At 35.6% G+C, this 21,421-nt stretch overlaps 1 protein-coding gene across 1 annotated transcript in view; it reads left to right on the top strand.

The window, feature by feature from the left end:
- Positions 1–21,421, top strand: part of EYS (eyes shut homolog) — a 706,383-nt gene that overhangs the window by 95,153 nt on the left and 589,809 nt on the right. The window contains exon 11 of the mRNA XM_062489770.1: positions 10,785–10,889. Coding sequence (XP_062345754.1) covers positions 10,785–10,889 — 105 coding nt within the window. The remainder of the gene's footprint in view (positions 1–10,784; positions 10,890–21,421) is intronic.

The following is a 21,421-nucleotide window of genomic DNA, read 5'->3' as shown; positions in this document are numbered from 1 at the left end:
GGGAGATAGGGCATCTGCCTGTTCTAGACATCTTCTCTAGGAAGAGATGGGCTGTAGATTTCTGCATTGCATTAGATAAATCCTACACAACCTGACACTATGATTTTCTTTACCAATTTCTGTTTTGTGTGAATAACAGTAATATCCAGAATACATGTGGCAGATATAAAATAATTTTGAATACAGTAATACCAAAGTGTTGCATTTTCAACCTTTAGTCTATATCATCAAGAACAAGCAATTAATGCTCCAAATGTTTCTCTATTGACAATCTGTGGCATCAATAACAAAAGCAAAAAATAGATCGCATGGTATGCACTGTGTCACTTGTACTAACTAAACATTAACTTACAGCTTCTTCTTCTTCTTCTTCTTCTTCTAAGCTGCAAGGGCTTTTGCTCCAATGCAGAGAGTGTCTAGTACTAGATTTTTAAATCCCAGTTAAACCACTGAAATATTAAGTAAATATAACTTCACTTCTATTTTTTTCATTATACATTCTGGCTTGCTACACATAATTTTAACATTCAGGCACTAACATTTTTAATTTCAAATATGTTTATATTCATTTGCATATTTCATTTACATATCTTCATTTACACATTTATGTATGTGATATACACTCACAGATTTGTTGTCCTCAGTTTTGGTTGGTTATATAATCTCTTGGTCATTTGCTTACACATTTAATAAAAGATGTAACTTCCTGTTCATGCTCATTTATTAATAAATGTACAATAAAACAGAGAATTGTCCTTGAATTGACTTAAATTCCGTTATGATAGCAGAAATGTATGTCTGAATAAAGTGAAGAAAACAGTACTTGGCTCACCTGTCCAAAACCTAACACAATGTATTTCTTGCTGCTTAAACTTTGAGCCTTATTTTGTACTTTGCTGGACTTCATGGGGAACTTCAGCCAGCCTGATACCTTCTACAGGGACAATACTGTGGAGTATAGTATAAGGTCTTCTTGGAAGAGTTCCATGGGATAAAACCTTCATGGGAAGAGCCTAAGAAAATCTATCACAACTTCTAAGCTCAAGTGCTCCTTGTTTCAAAGAGTGGACAAAAAATACCTGGAGACTTGTATGGATGATCAAGGAACTCTTGGCCAAATTAAAACTCCCCAAAAATGTATACTGAAAGAGGGTGGAGGGAAGGAGAGGTAACCTGGCAGGAAGGACAGGTAACCTGGCAGGAAATAGAGAGACACTATCTAAGCATACAGCAATAAGTTTAGGAAGGTCAAAGGTCAGGCTGATTATGACAAGAAATGTAAAAGACATCAAAAAGGGCTTCTGTGAGTATATAGGTGGCAAAAGGAAGAGAAAGGAAAATGTAGTCCCATTCTTAATGAGATTGGACATGGAAAAGTTTGAGATCAGTGCTACTGCCTTTGTCTCTGTCTGTACTGGTAAGATTGTCCTTCAAAAATCCACCATCCAGGGAAAAAGTCTGAAGCAAGACACACTCTTGATGGATGAGACCCATGTCAGGAAATACTTAGGCAAGCTGGATATAAGTATGCCCACAGGTCCTGTTGGGCTGCACCCACAAATCATAGCATCATAGGGTTTTATAGTCATTAAAGCTGTAAAAACCCTCTAAGATCACTTTGTCCAAATGCTAAGATAGTACCACCATGTTCACTGCTCAACCACATACCCATTTGCCCCATCTACATACCTTATGAACAGTTCCAGGTGTGGCAATTTCACCAAGTCCTTGGGGAACCTATTTCAATGTATGGCCACCCTTTTAGTGAAGACTATTTTCCCTAATATCTATTCTAAAACTCCCCTGGCACAACTTGAAGCTCTTTCCTCTCATCCTGCCTTATAACTTTCTAAAAGAGACTGGCCCCCTCCTTGCTATAACTTCCTTACAAGAAGCTGAAGAGGGTAATAAGGTTCCCTCTCAATCTTTTCTGCTGCTTAACATCGCCAGCTCCCTTCCAGCTGCTGGGTATGGCTTGTACTCCAGACCCTTCACCAGTTTTGCTGCCTTTCTTTGGATATGCAATTCTGTGAGACCTAGTAGATGTCATTGCAAAGTCTCTGTCATTTAACTTTAATAGATCATATTGATTAGCAGAAACACCCAAAGAATGGAGGAAAGCAAATGCCACTTTTCAAGAAGGGCAAAAATGAAGTCCTGGAAAACTTCAAGCAGTTCACTCCTGCCTTTATCCTTATTAAAGTAATGGAGCACTTAATCCTGGAAATTATGAATAACAAGAAAATTATCTGGAATAATCACCATGGTTCAAGCAAGGGTTAGTCATACTTGTCCAACTTGTTAAACTCTCAAAGTGAAATGACTGGCTTGTAGATGAGGGGTGAGCACTGTGTATTTTCTACTTTGACATTAGCAAAGCTTTCTGCGCGATCTTCCACAAGATCCTCATGAAAAAGTTAATGAAGTATAGGCTGGATGAATAGACTGTGAACTGAAAACTGGATGAGTGGCCAAGCCCAGAGAAGATGTTTGTCATGGAGTCAACCTTTCCAGGAGTAACCAGTGATGTACTCCAGGAGTCAATAGAGGATCCAGCCCTTTTTAACTTCTTCATTAGTGATCTGACCAATGGGGTAAATTGCATTGTCAGAAAGTTTGCAGAAGGCACAAAGATGGGAGGAGTGGCTGATATGCCACAGGATTGTGCTGCCACCCAGAGGCTTGAGAAATGGGCTGATGTGAGCCTCATGGTGTTCAACAGAGGGAGAGTGCCAAATGCTGCACCTGGGGAGGAATAGCTCCATGCACCAGTGAATACCATGGGCTGATCAGCTGGTATGCAGGGAAGAACCTGGGGGTCTTGGTGGACATAAAGTTCAATGTGACACAGCAGTGTGCCCTTGTTCATAGAAGGCACATGCCTGGCTCCATTATGAGGTGTTTTGTCAGCACGTCAAGAAAGTTATGCTTTTCCTCGGCACTGGAACTGAGGCTCTAGCCGTAGGACTGTGTCAAGTTCTGGGCTCCCCAGTAAGAGAGAAATCTACACACTGGAGACAGGACAGTAAAGACACTAAGATGATGAAGGGACTGGAGCATTTCTTCTGTACGGAAAGGCTGAAGAAGCTGAAACTCTTCAGCATGAAGAGGAAAGGAGCAGAGAAGGATTTTATCAATGTATATAAATACCTGAAGAGAGGGTGTACAGAAGATGGAGCTGGGCTCTTTTCAAGGGAGACACAGATGCTGCTCTCTGAACATCGGGAAATATTTTATTACTGTGAGGGTGACTGAGCACTGCCACAGATTGTTCATGGAGGTTATGGAGTCTCCATCCTTGGAGTTATTCAAAAGCAATCTGTACATGGCTCCCTGAAACTGGCTCAGAGTGTTCCTGCTTGAATGGGGGTTGGACAAAATGAACTTCAGAGGTCACTTCTAATCTCAACCATTCTGTGACTTGTACTGTGAGGACTTGCTTATATAAAAAATATAATTATTTATTTCTAGAAAACACTTTAAAAATTATTATCACATTATGAGATATTATATAATAGAATTCCCTAGAAACAAATTTAAAGAAAATAGAAATGTCATAATATTACCCATTAGGTGTAAGTCATTACCACATGTACTGAATATATTTTCTGATTTTTCAGAGTATAAACCACAAACAATTAATAAAAGACTGTTTAAACTTATAAAAACACTAACCCTAGTAATTGCATTTTCATAGTCTCTGAGGGTTTATGATGCTGGGATATTTTCTAGTACAAAACAGATTTTAAATTCAGTCATAACTGCATGTTATGAATTAGTGATGTGTATCTCTATGCACAACTAAAACCCCCACATTTATTGTTATCTCATTTTTATATGTTTGCTATGAGTTTGTCTGTAATTTAGCTTTATGACAAATCCAGATGTACTTAATTTTTCTTCATAAATAGTAAATTCTCTTTTGGATGAAATATAAAAGTACTCTCCATTGCCTGTAAGAGAACTTCACATATGTCAAACTTGGAAGTTTGAAGTATGATTTTTAAAATTAAATCAATAAATTTTTAAACTCTTTAAATTTCTGATCATGTGATGAACCCCTATATTGCCATCTTCTGGTTCAATCCTTCTAACGTAGCATAATGCTTCAGAGTAATTCCCAGTTCACATTCAGATTAATTCCTAATCTATCCTTTCTCCCATGTCTTTGTTTTAACTCTATCTCGATACATCAATGTTCAACATCAGATAATTCCATCTTTCATGATGACCGGTATGTCTAAAGAAACAGCATTCTATTTATTTCTGGTTTAAAGGAAGCCCTTCTTGGAATTATTTGGAAAAATAATCACGTATTTATTCAAACATGTCCTTCATTAAAACTCTTTTCTGTTTAGATGCCTGCAAAAATATGAAGGCAGTTACTGACAACTCTAAGCAGATAGGCAGTGTTGTCTCATGGGTTTCTCTTGACAGTTTGTATCTATTAAATACTGATTATAAAGTTAAGACTTGGAAAAATCTCTTTATTCTGAATACATGCTGTACCTCACATAGCAAAATATGGTCCATCATTTCTTCACCTGTTTGTAATTAATAAATAACAGTATTAAAACTCGTCACTAATGTAGGCCTCACAGTGCCTTTTTACTTTTAACATTCGTATATTCTATGTCATGCTCTTCAGCATTCCTTTTTTTGCCCAAAAAGAGAAAAATGGCATATGGGTTTTTTGAAATCATTCCATTACTTTAAATTTCTGGGCCTTGTTTTTACTTTTTTTTCCTCAAATACACCGGAGAAACCCATGTGATATCTGAAGTCAGAGGAAATGTTTAGTGTTTGTATTTTCAGTACATTATTAATTGGTTTTACATTCATTGGATATTTTTAAATAGTTGTCTCCTTCTGTAATGTGTGAATAGTATATCGTCCATGCCATCAAGTAAAACAAAACTTGAAGGAAAGTACTTGAGGCTATGCGAAAGCCAATCTTTTTTGACACAAGTAAATTTAAGAAAGCTTAAGCCCTTATACAAATATAGTCTAGAACAGCTGATGGACACACTAAGACATTATGAAAATTGAACCTGTTTACAGGGAGCAGCAAGATCAAGGCTGCTCCATGAGAGGAATCACAAACTAGAATTCAAGTTTAACCTCAGTGCAACATTGCCATCACTAAACAAGGAACAGTCCTGCAATATCTAAGCGGGGAAGTCAGAACCAGTGTCTGGTAACAGGTTTCCTGACAAGCCCCAAATGATACAAGCAATGGACCAGATCCAGGCTCCAGCTAGGGAAGCAAGTTAGAAGCAGCAAGAAACAGAACCAGAGACAAATCTGCAATGTACATACAAGCAATCCATCCAAAAAGAAAAAAAACCCCAAAAACTTACAAGTTCACTCTTGAGATAGGGAGGGAGGCAGGATTGGTAACTAAGACATCTACAGAACAGTTCAGGCCAGATCAGGTGCCCACAGCTGAACTCTGACAATGGGCAGGGTGTGTGGGAAGGACCTCGGTGGGTCTGCTTCAGACAACTTGGGTGTACTAGTGCTCTCAGGGCTCTGATAGCTGCTTGATAGGAATTGGCTGAAGAAGGGTCATCTGGAAAAATTAAATCATTGGTTTTGTTGACAAAGGAAGGCAACTGCGTTCATTTTTTCCTCACATGTATTCTGCATTTGAAACACCTGCTTCCCTTTCCATTCATACAGTTCCCATCTTGATAGGACTAGCTATCCTGGAAGCACAGCTCATTTCCACTCCTACATTTCCATCACACACCAAGGCTGGGCTGGTTTCGCAGCTCAGGCCTTTGGGTAGTGCAACCTTTCCAGGGGCTCTGGCTAGCTTTTTCTGCTAGGGAAGATTGATTATTGCTGGCACACTGTGCCAGTGCAGCCTGTCAAGTGTCGAATGTAGTCCCGTGGACATAGATGCGCTGGGCTCTGGGCAGTTTACATTTGAAGAGTCATTCAGAGACTTTCTCTGAGTTAAAACTCTTTCATGGAAGCTAAGGGGGTGGAGTCATACAAATCATAAAAAACCACATATCATATAGATTGTTTTCAATCTATAATAGGCGTTCACAGAAATACTCTTGATGAAGTAAATAAAAATTAGATTTGTTTTGGATTTTTAACTACTTCAATGTCTCACATAGAAAAGACTTCAAAGAAAATTTAAAAATGACCAAGTGTGTAGAACAACCAAGTTGGGAAATAAAATTGTCTTTCAAGTTAACTAAAGCCTCACCGGGACCGTCTGCCTTTCTTTTTCATAACTGCATTTTCTGCAGAAGCATTACTCAGCTTGATGTGTCCCTTATCTAACAGAATAACTCATGTTGCTTAGCAAGCAACAAAATTACACAATTCATTATCAGGTACATGACTGAATGCTTTGCAATTATACATATTTTATGAAATGGTGGACAGTAAGACAGGGTTGTTGTGAAGGCAATTCTCAAATACACCGTTAATATTTTAGCTACTCCTTGAACGTCATAAAACCCTTGTGGTATCCTTTTTCCTTTTTAAAATAGTACTTAATTAAGTTTACATTAAACAGAATTTTAAATAATTTGCTTTTCATTTGATCTCAGAATAGAAAGATTAATTTTATGTCATGAATATCTCCTGAAGTAAGGAGTTATACTTAAAAAAATATTCTTACACATCCTTTTCTTAATTGTGGCCATTCTGTGTGCCTTTACATTGTCAAACATTATATTTCATTTTGCCTATTCAAAAAATTGGCATAAATAGTATTTAGAATAAACTTCGTATTTTCATCTTTTTGCATGTGTTTTTGTGATTCAGGTGGAAGTGTTATAATGGTGGTAGCACTTAATAAGAGTTACTTTAAATATAATGTGTATTACATTAAGAAAATAAGCTCTCAAATTATTTCAGTTTTATTCTAATTTCTGAGTGAATTTCAGACATTTATTCTAATGTTTGAATATTATATTTGATAGTAGTTTGAAATGAAACTTATTTCAATATCAAAAAAACCTTAGTTTTATGGTTATTCCACAAGATCTAACAATAGTTTGGTGAGTTCAGATAAAGTGCAAAGTTAATGTATTTAAGTTAAGTAGAAAAAAGACATCTAAATTTTGAAAGGTACAAACTTTCAATCTAGTGATCTTACAGAGCTGCACTTATGAAAGTAAGGAATATTCAGTGAGACATCATCCATTACATTTATGAAACTTAATTTTTGTTTTTTGTCTTTCATCTGCAGTTATATTTACCTGAGAAGAGCCCTTCAATTTGCTAAAATAACATGAATGTTTTAAAGAGAGTAAATTATATTGGTAACACTGGAGGAGGATGAAATATTTTTGCTAATTTTTTTAGTATTCACCTTCTCAGGTCCTTACATTCTTCTCAACACCTTAGTGCTCCTGCAGAATAATGTCTTGCATATCATCAATATACCGGTAGAAAATGTTGCTGTTAAAGATCAGGCAATGCAATTTGCAAAAGTGACAGACTTTCCTGTAATTGTCTATTATATATTTGAGAACACTGCAATTTTATACAGCATAAAATATTCTATAGCGTTAATAGAAGTGGAGTTGGCTCATGGTAATTTTTAACATTCTTTTTGTACTTCAGAACTGGTGATATGATACCTTTAAAGTGTATAGAACTCAGACCTTAAGCTATGATTTATTAAATAGCTAATTAAATATTATGTTCTACTAGCAATTATGTTAGGATATGTTGTATTAATTTTAACCTAAAAAGAATAAATCAAAAAATATTTATATTAACATACTTTAATGTTGAAAGTAATTTGTAGCCAATTAACAATTTTTATCTGACTTTCAAAGAAGGTTCTCAAATGTGTAGTTGAGAGGAGATGCATACTGAAAACAAAAAAGCTTCTCTGTATCTGTCCAGCATTTTTCATGTCTCAGAAAATATGGTCTCACAGTAGCTTCATAGATTCTTTGATTCCTTCTGAAATATTTTTAAAATATGGCCCACATATTACCTTTGTACTCTGAGAACATGAATTCCTAAATTCCCCCTTGCATGTTATCTTAGATATCATCAACATATGAGGATGATCTCACTCTATTATTTCCCTTGAATCTGCATTTTCTTTAACCTTTAACAGTTTGAGAGAGGTGAAAGAATCTGTTTAAAGGAGTTTTTCTAATGCATGCTTCAGCTTGCCTATGGCTTTTGGCCAAATAATTTACCTCTGCAGGAAACTGTGCTATTTGTGCTGCTCTCCACCTGCCTATTCAGAGGAAGAGAACAGATGCCAATGCATTTTTATTTATCTCCCTCAAAAGAGACCCACCATAATCAAGGATCTGAACTCAAAAGCATAAGTAATGCAAAATGCCAGAATTAGAATATCAAGGCTGTGTAGAGTGCCATTACCTTATCAGCACTTCAAAGAAAATCCTTTAAAAAATTAAGGAACTCAGAAATTAATTTATAAGTTGGCCAGTCCTTTTTGTAATGCTCACTGGTGCCATGGCATATGTTAGACAGCACTCAGCAGCTGCTCTTAGCAGAAAGTTTTTAGTTTACTGCGTTACCTGAACTCTCCGTGGACTATGATTTTTCTCCTCCTTTTCATCCATGTATCTTCAAATCATATGGAAAATGCAGAGTATATTTAGAGGCAGAAAAAAAAAAGCCAAAGGAGCCATTCTATCACAAGGTTAAGTGTAGAATAGAATCTTGGTGCTTCATTTCTCCAATAAAGACCTTTTGTATCTAGCAGATACAGGTTTTGAGAGCCAAGACTCTTGGTTTGTATGACTCTATGAGAGGGCATGTAGGTGTGCTGCAGAGAAGAGACCAGATAATTTTCACCATGCAAAGAATTCAGAGGAATATTAGCATTTGGTTTCTTTTTATCTTCTTCTGTACAATACACAGAAAGCCCAGCATGCTTTCCATGCTGCTAACTTGTTATAACTACTGAAAGTGATTTACCTCCGTATTCCTATAGCTGGATGTAGTGGGTTGACCCTGGCTAGACACCAGGCTCGCACCAAATCCTCTTTATCACTCCCCTTTGTAACTGGACAGAGGAGAGAAGATATAACAAAGGGTTCATGGCTTGAGACAAGGAGAGATAACTCACCAAATACCATCACAGGCAAAACAGGCTAGAATTAGAGATATTAATTGAATTTATTACTAATAAAATCAGCACAGGATAAAGAGAATTAAAATAAGACCTTTGAGAACACTTTCACCCACCCATCCCTCCTTCTCAGCTCTACCTGCTCCATGCCAACAGCACTCCCTTTCCACAGGGAGACAGAGAATGGGACTTATGGTCAGTTCACCATCTGTGGCTTCTGCCACTGCTCAGGAAGAGGAATACTTTCCCTGCTCCATCATGGGGTCTTTCCAACAGGAAATAGTTCACCGTGAACTTCTCCAACATGAGTCCATCCCATGGGAAATAGTTTCTCACAAACTACTTCAGCATAGTTCCTTCTTCCACAGTATGCAGTCCTTCAAGGAAGGCTGCTCCAGCATGGTCCCCCACATGGTGACAGGTCCTACCAGGAACCCTGCTCCAGTGTGGGCTCCTCTGTCCATGGCTCTGTAGGTCCCTGCCAGGAGCCTGTTCCAGCACAGACCTCCAATAGGGTCACAGATTCTTTTCAGACATCCCTCTGCTCTGGCATGGGTCTCCTCCAAGGCTGCAGGTGGATCTCTGCATCCCCAAGGTCCTCCATGGGCTGCAGGGGCACAGCTGCCTCACCATGGGCTGCACCAGGGGCTGCAGGGGAATCTCAGCTCTGGCACCTGGAGCATCTCCTGCCCCTCCTTCTGCACTCACCTTGGTGTCTGCAGAGCTGTTCCACATGTTCTCACTCAGCCACCCTCTGACTGCAGTTTCACCTGCACAAGAACTTTTCTTCTTCTAAAATATGTTATCATAGAGGTGTTACTACCATCTCTGATTGGTCCACCCAACCTTAGCCAGCAGTGTGTGAATCTTGGACTTGACTGATACTGACTTTCTTGGACATAGATGAAGTTTCTGGCACCTTCTCACAAAAGCCATCCCTGTGCTCTTCCTTCTACCAAAACCTGGCCTTGCAAATTCAATACACTAGAAATAGCTTTTTCTGTTACACATCAAAGCAATCCCTTTTGTAGATTACAAATCTACATTTCACTATATTTTTTCACTTTAATCTTAATTATTTCATCCCCTTTTGTCTTCATTTTGCCTCATTAAATGTTCTTTAGTGATTTGATCTTCTCCTTTATTTTACATGGATGAAGAGAATTGTCCAGTATTACAGTACTAACAACCTCCTGAAGAACATAGACTGAATTGTTGTATTGCACATAAATGTCTGTAAATCAGTGTTGGCTTGATTTTCATATGCAATGATACTTCACAATTCTATTTCAAAGATGTCAGAGAGCAAAATGAAAGAAAATTATTGACAAAACTGGACAAAAATTGCTTGTATGCTGTATATTTGTATACTGAAAAAAAAAAAAAAAAAGCTTCTGGATTATGTATAACCTCAGTAGGAAAGCTTTCTGTTTTCCTGACTGTAATGCTTTCAACTTTGTCAGTCAAAATGGAGTGCCTTGTAACCAATGAAGCAGGAAAATTCATGACACACAGGGAGTCCATCAGTGGTCCTGTGTATGCAGTGTACTGTGACCAGTGGGGTCACCATGTAAACTGTGACAATCCCATAGACTTTTTTCATTTCAAACATATCTCTATGATTTGAACACATCAGCATATTTGTCCTTTTTTGTTTGTTTGATTTTTTGGTTTTTTTACTTCACATTTTCAGGAGAAACATGTTCTCTTCTCATCACTGAGTGTCAAGACAGACCCTGTTGGAATGGAGGAACTTGTGAAGAGGACATAAGTGGCTTCAAATGCAATTGCCCTTTTGGTAAGCATTTACACTTTTTATGTAATTGCTACATTGGCACAATATGGGAGCCCTACATTTGCTATTTATGTGCTATAGAGTCTTCTACAATGCAGAAATTCTGCTTGCATCATGAAATGTACAGAGCTAGCTATTTAGCCTAATAAAATAAACTTTATCTCTGATTTATCATAAGAAATTCTTATAAATTATAGATTACTTAGATAAAAAAGTACTTGTACTGAAACATATTGGGAAAGAAATATGACAGAACTGAAAATTTTTAATTATTTGGTGTATATGTGTATAGAAACTTTACAGCAACACATTCTTTCAAAAAATGTAGGGTTTAGGCAGCAAAATGTTGAAATTTAGCGAACATGAAAAACCCAATCTTTCAAATCCTATTCCACTGGTCAAATCACTAACTCCCAAAAAAACTGAACATTGCTCTAAAGTTTATATGACCTTGATCTGGTTGCCTGATATTTGTGGCATCTGAAATGTCTTGAAGTATTCAAGTTATTGTATAAGGCTGGAAGATACGCTGGAGGATATAAGAGACATCTAAGATGCATTAGGCCAGGTAGCTAGTGAACTAAGAACAATGCAAAAAGACCGATCAAAATTAGAGAGAAAGATATATATGATACTGAAAAATTTATTATAATTATATATACATTGTTTAATTTGAGATTTTGCATATAATTTTTTGACTAAGAACTAACCTTAGAAGTTGCTTTGATCAAGGAGCCTGGGGTACTGATTTTGAACTCGTAAGTTCATTCATAAATATGAATGATAAATTACTGATAAATTCTAAAATTGTTTTTGCTTTGATGTGTGCATTTATAAGCTCATTGTTCCTATGGAAAATAAGGTAAAGAAAACTAATTTTATACAGTTATGGGATAATAAATACTTATAGTACTGTGTTGTTTTGAAGATAAACTGATAGTGATTAGTGAAACCTCGAAATGTCAGAGTACCAAAATACAGGTCTCCAATGAACCCTCTCAACCTGAACAACTTATTTTAAGAGAACTTTAATGTATTTAATAACAAGAGATCCTTGAATGCTTTAAGGTTGGTATCTGCCGAGTTGGGAACTGAAGACAATACTGAGTTATATCTTCAAAGATAAGGTGATGCTTTTGCTTCACTGAGACAAATGTAAGGCTGCCAGATGTTTCACTGAATAAAGGCTGTAACAAAACATTAACACAAACATTATCTCCTTTGCTCTTCTGAGATGAAGATTATCACATTCAATGCACGACTTAGCTGTCTTGTGTTTTGACTCTTGCTGGTGTTCACCAAACTTTTTATCTACAGTGCATTTTACAGAGAAGCGTCCCCACCTCTTTCTTTCCACAGACCTAGAAGGAGATCTCTTTCATACAGCAGAATGTGAGTGACAGGAAACAAAATTGTTTTGGCATTGTGTTAGTCTCTGCCTCTTCCTTTAAAGAAAAGCCCGTCACTTTGTAAAGGTTTCCTTACCCAATTAATTTTCATTATAATTCCCAGTGTGTGTGTGTCATCTGGAGCAATGACATTTATGTAATGGACATATATACCAAAATTTATGATTTTCCTTCTAGTGACTCTAAAAAATGCTGTGTATAGCAGTGATTCATCATCATCAGTCAAATGATCAAAAAAACTCATAGTGAACCAGGGGTCATCTGCAGAAATCATTCTTTTTCGGAAAAGAGTTAAGACTTGCTGTATCATAATTTGCAGCTTCATTATTAATATAATAGCAAACTGAATTAGAGAAGGGGAAAATTTTGTACTGATGTGAATACTTAACAATGAGCAAAAAAAGAGGAGAATTTTAATCTAAATGTGATACACATTCCATTTTTGCCCTTGGCTAAATTAATTAATATCCCTTCACTCTAGGTGAAGGTGCGGATAAACAAATGTAACCATCTTACAAATACATTGCTATCATTAAAGCATGTCTGTAAATTGTCTGAAATCACAAGTAGCTGCATTGCTGGATATTTTTACTGCTAGCTCAGTTCTAACAAGCACATCACTTCAAAAGATAACACAGCTGACTTGAACTAATCTTTAAGTGAAAAATGACAATTTATCCCTGCATACTTTCATTGACAGCCAGTGTCCTACTGGATTTCTGGAAAAAAAAAAAAGTTTTGCTTATCAAAAGAACTGTAGTTTCTGGCTTTTTAGAAAGTAATAGCAAGACAATAAAAAATAAAATTATTGAATAAATCATTGTATTCAATAGCAACAGACAAGGGAAGACAGAGAATTTGGATATGCCCTAATGATCAAGTTCCTGTAAATCAAAAAACTTGTATCTGTAACTGTCTTTCTGACTAGACTGATAACATGTTTATTCATTAGGCATGTAGCTGCTGCTTTCTTTGCACTTTTCTTCGCCTCTGTTGTCTAAAATAGTATCTGCACATTATTTAAGTGTATAATGATGGCTTCTCACATTTGACCTTTCAATATCAAATATGCTACAAAAAATGAACATAAAGATGTTTCCTCTGTCTTCAGTGGAAGTTCTATTTCTAATTTTATTTAGATTATTATTTTATAAGTAAAAGAACTATTTTAATAGATACATCTAAAGATAACTTTGAGCAAGAAATATTCAATGTCTCTGCCATGTCAAAAGTGAGCAGCACTGTTTTTTACCTTAGACTAAAAGGTCAACCTTTGTATTCAGGAGTAACACAGATAGGAGTTACATACATTAAACGATCTCCTATCAGAGATAGGAGTTGTATACATTAAAATTAATTGAATATTTTTTCTTCAAACTATGGCATAACTATATTTTCATTTCTTTGAATATAAGAGAGCATAAGTCCTCTTAAAGTACAATTTAAAAGGAAAGGATTTCTTTATTTTTAGTTTTTATTTCAGAAACATTTATACTAAGCTAAGACAGATGTGGAAAAATTCCCAAAGAGTTTTGTATCAGCAATGGGTGAAGATTAACTAATGGTCTTGATGTGGCTTAATAATTAAGAGTTGCCGTATAATAGTAAACATAGAATAAACCTATATGTTTTGAAAGGAAAGAGTAATTTTTATATTTTTTCTTATAGAATTTCCATTCAAAGTGGGTGTAAGACTAGCAAGTTTCTCTTATAAAGATATTTATTTTTTTTAGAAGCTTATCTGGTTATACATGGTAGACAGTGTTGCATTTGGAAAATTAATAACTGGCCCAATGAGAACATGGACATGAAAAATGTAAGGCTGGATTCTTCACAGTACTTTGTTCTGTAGATATTTGGTTGTTTCCAAAGAAAGCAAGCTGATTAGCCTGATTAATAAACAAGGTTCATTAACTCAACAGTAATGTTATGGTAATACTTAGGCTGCTTCTGATAATAAGTAGGATCTTTCAGATACTGTGTCTTTATAGAGTGTTTAAGAAATGCAGAGCAACTAACATATTGCCATTGGGGGGAGTTAAGAGAATTAAATTGTCAGAGAAGATTCATAATCTGATAAAATTGCTTTTCATTGAGACTTGTGGTCCTCCAGTTTCATTTTATTTAAAGAGCTTAAAGTGGGAAAAGCACACAGAATGTGCAAATTGACCTGTGCTATATTAAGGCAATCATCAGCCTGACATATTTATGTCCATATGAACTTTCCAAAGCAGTTTTTTTCTTCTAAAGAGTTCTACCAGATGTACCCCAAATGCTACTGCAGCCTACACAGTCCATTAAAATGATCCAAAAGCCTTCATTTTTTTAGTTTAAATTTTCAAACTTACGTATAGAGATTGTTTATCCTTGAGAAGCACAATTGGTTTTCCTTGTTAATACACCAGAACTCCATATATTTAACAAAACTAAAATATGTACATTTAATTCTATGATGTCATTTTATTAAAATATATCTTATGCTTTAATAACTACTTTCAAGTAGTTCAATTTCTTACTATGTGGTCAATTTTAATACTCAAACTTTTATTTTTATATGACAAATCAATCCCTTTTCAGGAGCTTTAAAAATAATCCATTAAAATTCTCTGTAATACAGCTGAGACCTTTCTTAGAAATTATTCCAATAGTCCATCCAGCTGTTGATAAGATACTGTCACTAAATAGGATGAAATGAGATCATTTAATCATATAGATCATTAATTCATGTACAAGTATCTCAGAAATGTTGGAAACCTGAAATACCTAGAGTCAAATTTTAAAAGTAGATAACTAGACAAAATTCTTTCCTTGTAAGCAATTTAGGTTGATGATGTTGGTGTGGGGGATTTTTTGTTGTTTTGTTTTTTCGGGCTTTTTGATGTTTTGGTTTTTTGTTTTTTTGGTTTTTTTTTTTTTAATTTATGTTTGTGTGGGGTTTTTTGGGTTTTTTTATTATTATTTTTGGGTTTTTTGGGGGGGAGGTTTCTTTGCTGTTGTTGCTGTTGTTTGGTTGGTTTGTTGTTTTACTTTTGGATTTGTTTTTCTAATTTCCCTGTACTATATTCTAATTTTATTAACACAACATAGGGATCCTGTGCATCAAAAGATATGGGTTACTTTAAGTAATGGACTTTTCAGGGTCTACTTTTGTGAAGGAGTATGATCTTTACTTTTGTACCTAAAGATAAGAGGGAGTAATATACAAGTACATCATATAGAATCAATGTCTTCAGATATTGTATGCAATCATTACCTAAGTCCTTTTCTCTATTCTTAAAAGACATGTGCTCCTTTCAGGTGAACACTGTAAACCTCTTTGGAAATTGTTTGATAGGAAAGTAATTGTGTCATAATATAGCTTGGGTGACCAGTTACTGCTGTATCCTGATGACCTTGTACAGGAGATTTTACAAGTATTATTTCTGAACTTTAGGCAGGTCAGGTCAAGTGTAGTATGTTTTAGTTTTTGCTTTATTCCTCACTATCCTACTCTAGGTTTTACTGGCAATAAATTAAATTTGTTTTCTCCAAGCTGAGCTTATTTATCCCATAATTCTCATTAGTAAGTGATCTTACTGTCATTATCTCAACCAATGATGTATTTAATGTAATTTTCTCCCCCCATCCTGTTGATGAGAGGGAGTAAGAAAGCAGCTAGCTAGATGGAGGTCTGGAAGCCATCCAAAGTGGACCCACCACAAACCCACAAGCATCAGTGTTGTGAATCAGCAGATTTAAGAAAAAGAAAAGTAAAAATAGGAACCTTCATTATTTTAGCCTGCTCTAATCTGTCTTGCAAGAAAGGATGAAATTTGTGGGAAGAAATTTCTAAAATATTTAAATTCAGGTTATTCATTGATACAAGTAACATAAGGAAATTTTTATAAGATTCTTGAAATATGGGGAAAGCACTGTAACAATAAGTCCTATAAGCAGGGTGGAAAGGTCCTAAATAAACCTTCTGCTCAGTACTGTGATAGAGCCAAGTTCTGGACCTACAGCAGCTATGTCTGGAAGATGACACAGAAAAAGCATGTTATTCCAAGGATTCTGAAACATTTGTTCCAACATAACGAGGCATCTTGTGTTGTTAAATAATACCATCTGATGCTTGTAATCAATTTTGTTATAAGAAACTCTGGCCTCTTTCCTTGGAGCAGTGAAAACTTCAAGTCAGTATCAAAAATAGTGAGGAAAATAATAGGCACTGTCTCTTGGCATCCCTTGCTGTCCCATGTAATCTTTATCATTAGAAACATAAGGATTGATTAGTATTAATTAATATGTATTCTGAATTCACTGTAATAAAAGTGCAACCTAATGCCATCTTAAGTGATGGAAGCAATGACCAAGGAAATTTAAGTGATGATATATACGCAGTGCTTGATTTAATGGTGATGTTGGAACTAACATGGTTTTAGCTCAATATAGAGTGAATGTAATTCTCCACACAATCTATCAGAAAACTGAAGGGCAGATAACTGATGAGAAAGTCCTGAAGGACCTGTGCTGTACTTCAATCTTTGTTAAGATTAATGTGTCCAGGAAACTTTTTACCTATCAGTGAACCGGCATGTTTAGCAGTGAAAAAAGTATCCATGGAGACTCTTAGATCAGCTCTTATTCCAAGAAATAATGTACATTTTCAAACGCATGGATTCATTCCCTGTATGTTTTATTGCCTTGTAGTTTCTTTGTACATTCTTCTTCTTTTATGTGGCTCAGTCTTCAGAATGCTTTTATTAGTCCCTGGTGGTTTGTTTCAATTTGGCTATTTATATTGCTCATTGAAACACTATTAATTCTTTGAGTTTGCTTTTACATTTGTTTTATATTGCTTCCTTCAGGTTGTTTTCTGAAGACATGCCACTTTTCATCCCTTCCATTCTGCTTCCTTTGGTATTTCACCTTTTATTCTCTATGAAAATTAATATTTAGAAATTTGTATTTATTGCAGGTATGCTCATAAAGACTAAATTTCTGTTTCTTGCAGACAGGGGTATTTAGCAAGATTTTTTCTTTTTTGACACTGAGTACTTGTGTTCTTTTTCTGGTTAACCTGCTACTTGTTTATTTTACTTGTTTTAATTTTAAACCTTTTTGGTTTTAATTACATTTATAGATGACTTCCACTTGTTGAACTTTTCAGTTCACCTGTTTAATTCATGTGGGACAAATATTTTAGGTATCTCAAAGTTGGTAAGACTTTTTACAGGTTTACTTCTTCCTTTAGTTCACTTGAGGGAAAATATTGTGTAGAGTGTCATGATAGCTTTTTATGGAGGGAATGACTCACTCTTTTATTCAGCTTTTCTTTTGGTCTTTCAGCTAGATGAGAGTAGGAATAAACTGAAATATTTCATTTTTGTATGTTTCAGTGTACATGAATATGCCATTAGTCTTTTCTCTACATCTGAAAAGTTCTTAGCGTAACACCGTATTCTGAAAAATTAAAATCATTAATGACTCAAGAAGATTAATTTATTGAAATATCATAAAAAATAAGCATCAGCTAGATAAAATTGTAGCAAGAAAAAGATTTCTAACCCAGCTGTTTCCATGACAATCTCCCTTCTAAGGTTTTGAAAAACATTTCTGCATTACTCCTGTGCTACTCATCTTTTCTGTTGTATGTTATTTAAATTGATATATGTTTCCATTTTATACATATAGAGTATTGGATGAAGCATGTGACAGGAAGTATTGTTCTATTGGTGCTATAACAGTGTCATGGCTCCTGATTCATATAAGGAGCACTCATATAACATGCTTTCTTCATACTGTTTTCATTTTTAGTATTAATATGAACCAGAGAGTTCAGTAGGTTCTATTTGGTTTTTTGTTTGTTTTAAGGGCAATCCTCATTGTTGCAAACAAAATAGGAAATAGTTGGGTATATTGCTATTTAATTTCCATATTTTGTAGTTGTATAGCCAACATTAATGCAGATGAGATGATCATTTTGCTAGATGTACCAGTTTCAGCTTTTTGTATTAGAGTTTAAACTGAGAGAACTTGCATTCTGAAAACAAAGTTTTAGCCAGCAGAAGGTAGATGAGGTGAGATGAATACTAGCTGATGTGATTTACTCTGTGATTAAAGACACTACAGTAAAAGTAGACAAAGGTCTCCTTAGCATTAATCTGATGCCATTCTTTCATCTTTACAAATGAATTTAGGACTTTTGTTTTTTCTTTTCAATTCACATAATTTTCTTCCATATACTTCACATTGTACCTTTAAGATTCATAAAGCAGTTTATCTACTTTAATAAAGTACAATATTATGCTTTAATCCACTCTCTGGATCTGAAAAGGATGAATGGAAAATGCATATATATCTTATAACTAAATGTGAATCACCAAAAACATAACATGAAGGATGATATGTGTAGCAGGATGATAAAGGAAGGATAGCAGTCTGTACAAACAGTGAAAATTAGCTGTAATAAGGCACAATTAAAGAGTTCAATAAAATGAAACCTCACAAAAGCTACCACACAACTGTGGTATGTTCAACATAATTGGCAGTCCTTTATAGAGGATAACTCAGGACTGAAATAGTGAGGCTACTACCCAAGTTTTTAAAGCACACTGAGTCAAAACAAACCCTGTCTGCATATGTTATGACTTCAGCAATCAAAAATAGAAATTTAAATAATTAATAGCATTGTTTTACTTCAGCCACCTTGTAGTCTAGGCTGCCCACACTATTAATCTCTTGCTGCATCCTACCTCCATAGGCAGTCCTCAAATCAAGTACTCAGTGCAAACAGAACCACAAAGCCCTGAGACCAGATTCACAGTTTAAAAACAATAAAGCAATGCTGATATAATTAGCAATAACAGAAAGGTCACCAATGATCAATTTTGCATAGTTGGTTCTTAAGAAAGGAGCACCTTCACAACTCAGTGGAGTTTACTACAGCCTTATGTATCAATTTTTGGGGCAGCTTTACCCATGATCAAATTTAATGATCATCTGTGGGGTTAAGTTGTGATCCCCTTCCAAGGTTAATTGATTCTTCTAAAAAATATTTTAATTTTCTCTAATTCTAGAATGTTATGTCAAGTACTTCTCTGTATGTCTTTTCTTAAACGCAGCCTGTACATTTGAGACAACCTGCTCATGTATTCACCCTGTGCCTGGGTATTGTTTTGTTTTGGTTTGTTTGTTTGGGGTTTCTGGTGGTTTTTTTTTTGTTGTTGTTGGTTTTTTTTTTTTGGTGTAGATATTTTTATAAACCTAGTATAATAGAATGACTTGGATTGGAAGAGACCTTAAGATCCTCTAATTCCAGCACTCCTGCAGAGAAACCTTCCCCTGAACCAAGTTTTAACCCACTGTGGGAGGATAGTTTGTAAGGATAGTGCAGACGTGTAATTCATTTCCTCAATGAATTACAGCTGTACTGATTGCTGAGAAGTGGAGACAGCCTTGCCAGCCCAATGAGGATGGGTGTTGGAAAAGAGAGGGTCAGCTAGTCAAGAGTTAGTTGGAGCTAGAGACTCAGAGCCTGCTGCAGTTTGGGATGGAGTCTGCTGGCTGGGCAGTGAGGAGGTGAGGGACATGGGGTTGTGCAAGAGACAGACAAGGTAAGAAGAAGTGTGAGGGATGACAGGGTTAGGCGGCTGGGTAAGGGACAGGTTGGGGTTGAGCCAGTCATTCAGAAGGAAACTTGCAGAGAGAAGGAGTCAGTGTTGTGTGGAGTTGTCAGAGAGAAGTCATGAGAAGTTTTTAATAAAGGACTGGTAATGATGCCAGTTGTGTCTGTCTCAACATAACTACTACATGTAGAACACTTCCAGGGATGAGGTATTTGCAGCTTTGGAAAATCTGTTCTAGTGCCTTGCCACCTTTACAGTAAAGAATTTCTCCCCAGTATCTAAACTAAATCTGCCCTCTTTCAGTTTGAAACCACTGCCCCCTGTCTTTGTTTCTATCTACCTGCAGAAAACATCCCTCTCCCTTGCTTTCATAAACCCCCCTTCAGTCACTAGAATCCATCCCCACCTTGTCCTCTCACTACATACTCTCATACCCTAAAGTCCTTTTCTGTCCTTTCTGTCCTATTCTTGCAAACCTTGCCAAAACTCTGAGAAACTTCTGCCTTCTATTTGTGTTTGGGATTGCCTTGTCCCAGGTGTGGAATCTTGCATTTCATATTTTTTAACTACCTCTCAAACCTATCAAGGTCCCTCTGGATGTCATCCCTACCCTGAAGCATCTCAATTGCACTACACAGATTGGTGTAGCCAGCAAAGTTGCCCGAGGGTGCACTCAATTCTGTTGTCCTAGCACCAACAAAGATGTTAATCAATGCTGGGCAAACACACCTCCTGAGAAATACCATTTGTCACTGGTCTCAACTTGGACATTGAGCGATTGACTGCATCCTACTGATATTTTAATTAAATAATTTCAGTATAAACTTTCTTGGTTACACATGTAATTTTACTTTCATTTTTGCACATTTCTTATGATAGCCAGAAATTCAATTGATATATCAATGTTAAAACCAAATTTGAATAAACAAAAATGCATAATGATAGCACTTAAAATATGCACATAATATCTCCCTAGCTCCATATTAATATATATTTATGACTGTTCATGTAAGAAATTGAAATTGTTTATGGAAATTTATTTGATTTAATAAACAAATAGTAGGTTGATGAAAAAGTCTGTATGTACTTTCTCAGGGAAATATTTAAATAGAAAGTCTGCTGCCTTTTATCCTTTCTATAGATGATGAATTTTTATCAAGAAAATTTATGAAATGTTTGACTAAGTTCTACATAAACTTACTGATTTACCCTGCACATAAATTCTTTTGTCTTCCTTATTTTTTTTAATTGAATGAGAAATATATTCTCATTGGCCTGAATGAGAAAAAAAAATAAATAAACTATGCTGTACTTCATGGGTGTATGTCATCACTCCGTATAATTTCTGTGCCTTCTTTTAGTACCATTTATTATACTCCTATGTGTTGCCACATATGTTTTGCTTCTTTACTGTTTATGAATTGCAATTGATAAAAGAGCTGGGGAAAGATACTTATCCTTGTAGAGAAAAGATACCTTTGCAGACCCACTTCAAATGACAAATTTATCACTGATGGGC

This window comes from Cinclus cinclus, chromosome 3 (genome assembly GCF_963662255.1).
Source record: "Cinclus cinclus chromosome 3, bCinCin1.1, whole genome shotgun sequence".
NCBI lineage: Eukaryota > Metazoa > Chordata > Aves > Passeriformes > Cinclidae > Cinclus > Cinclus cinclus.
This window is presented reverse-complemented; position numbering and strand designations above follow the sequence as displayed.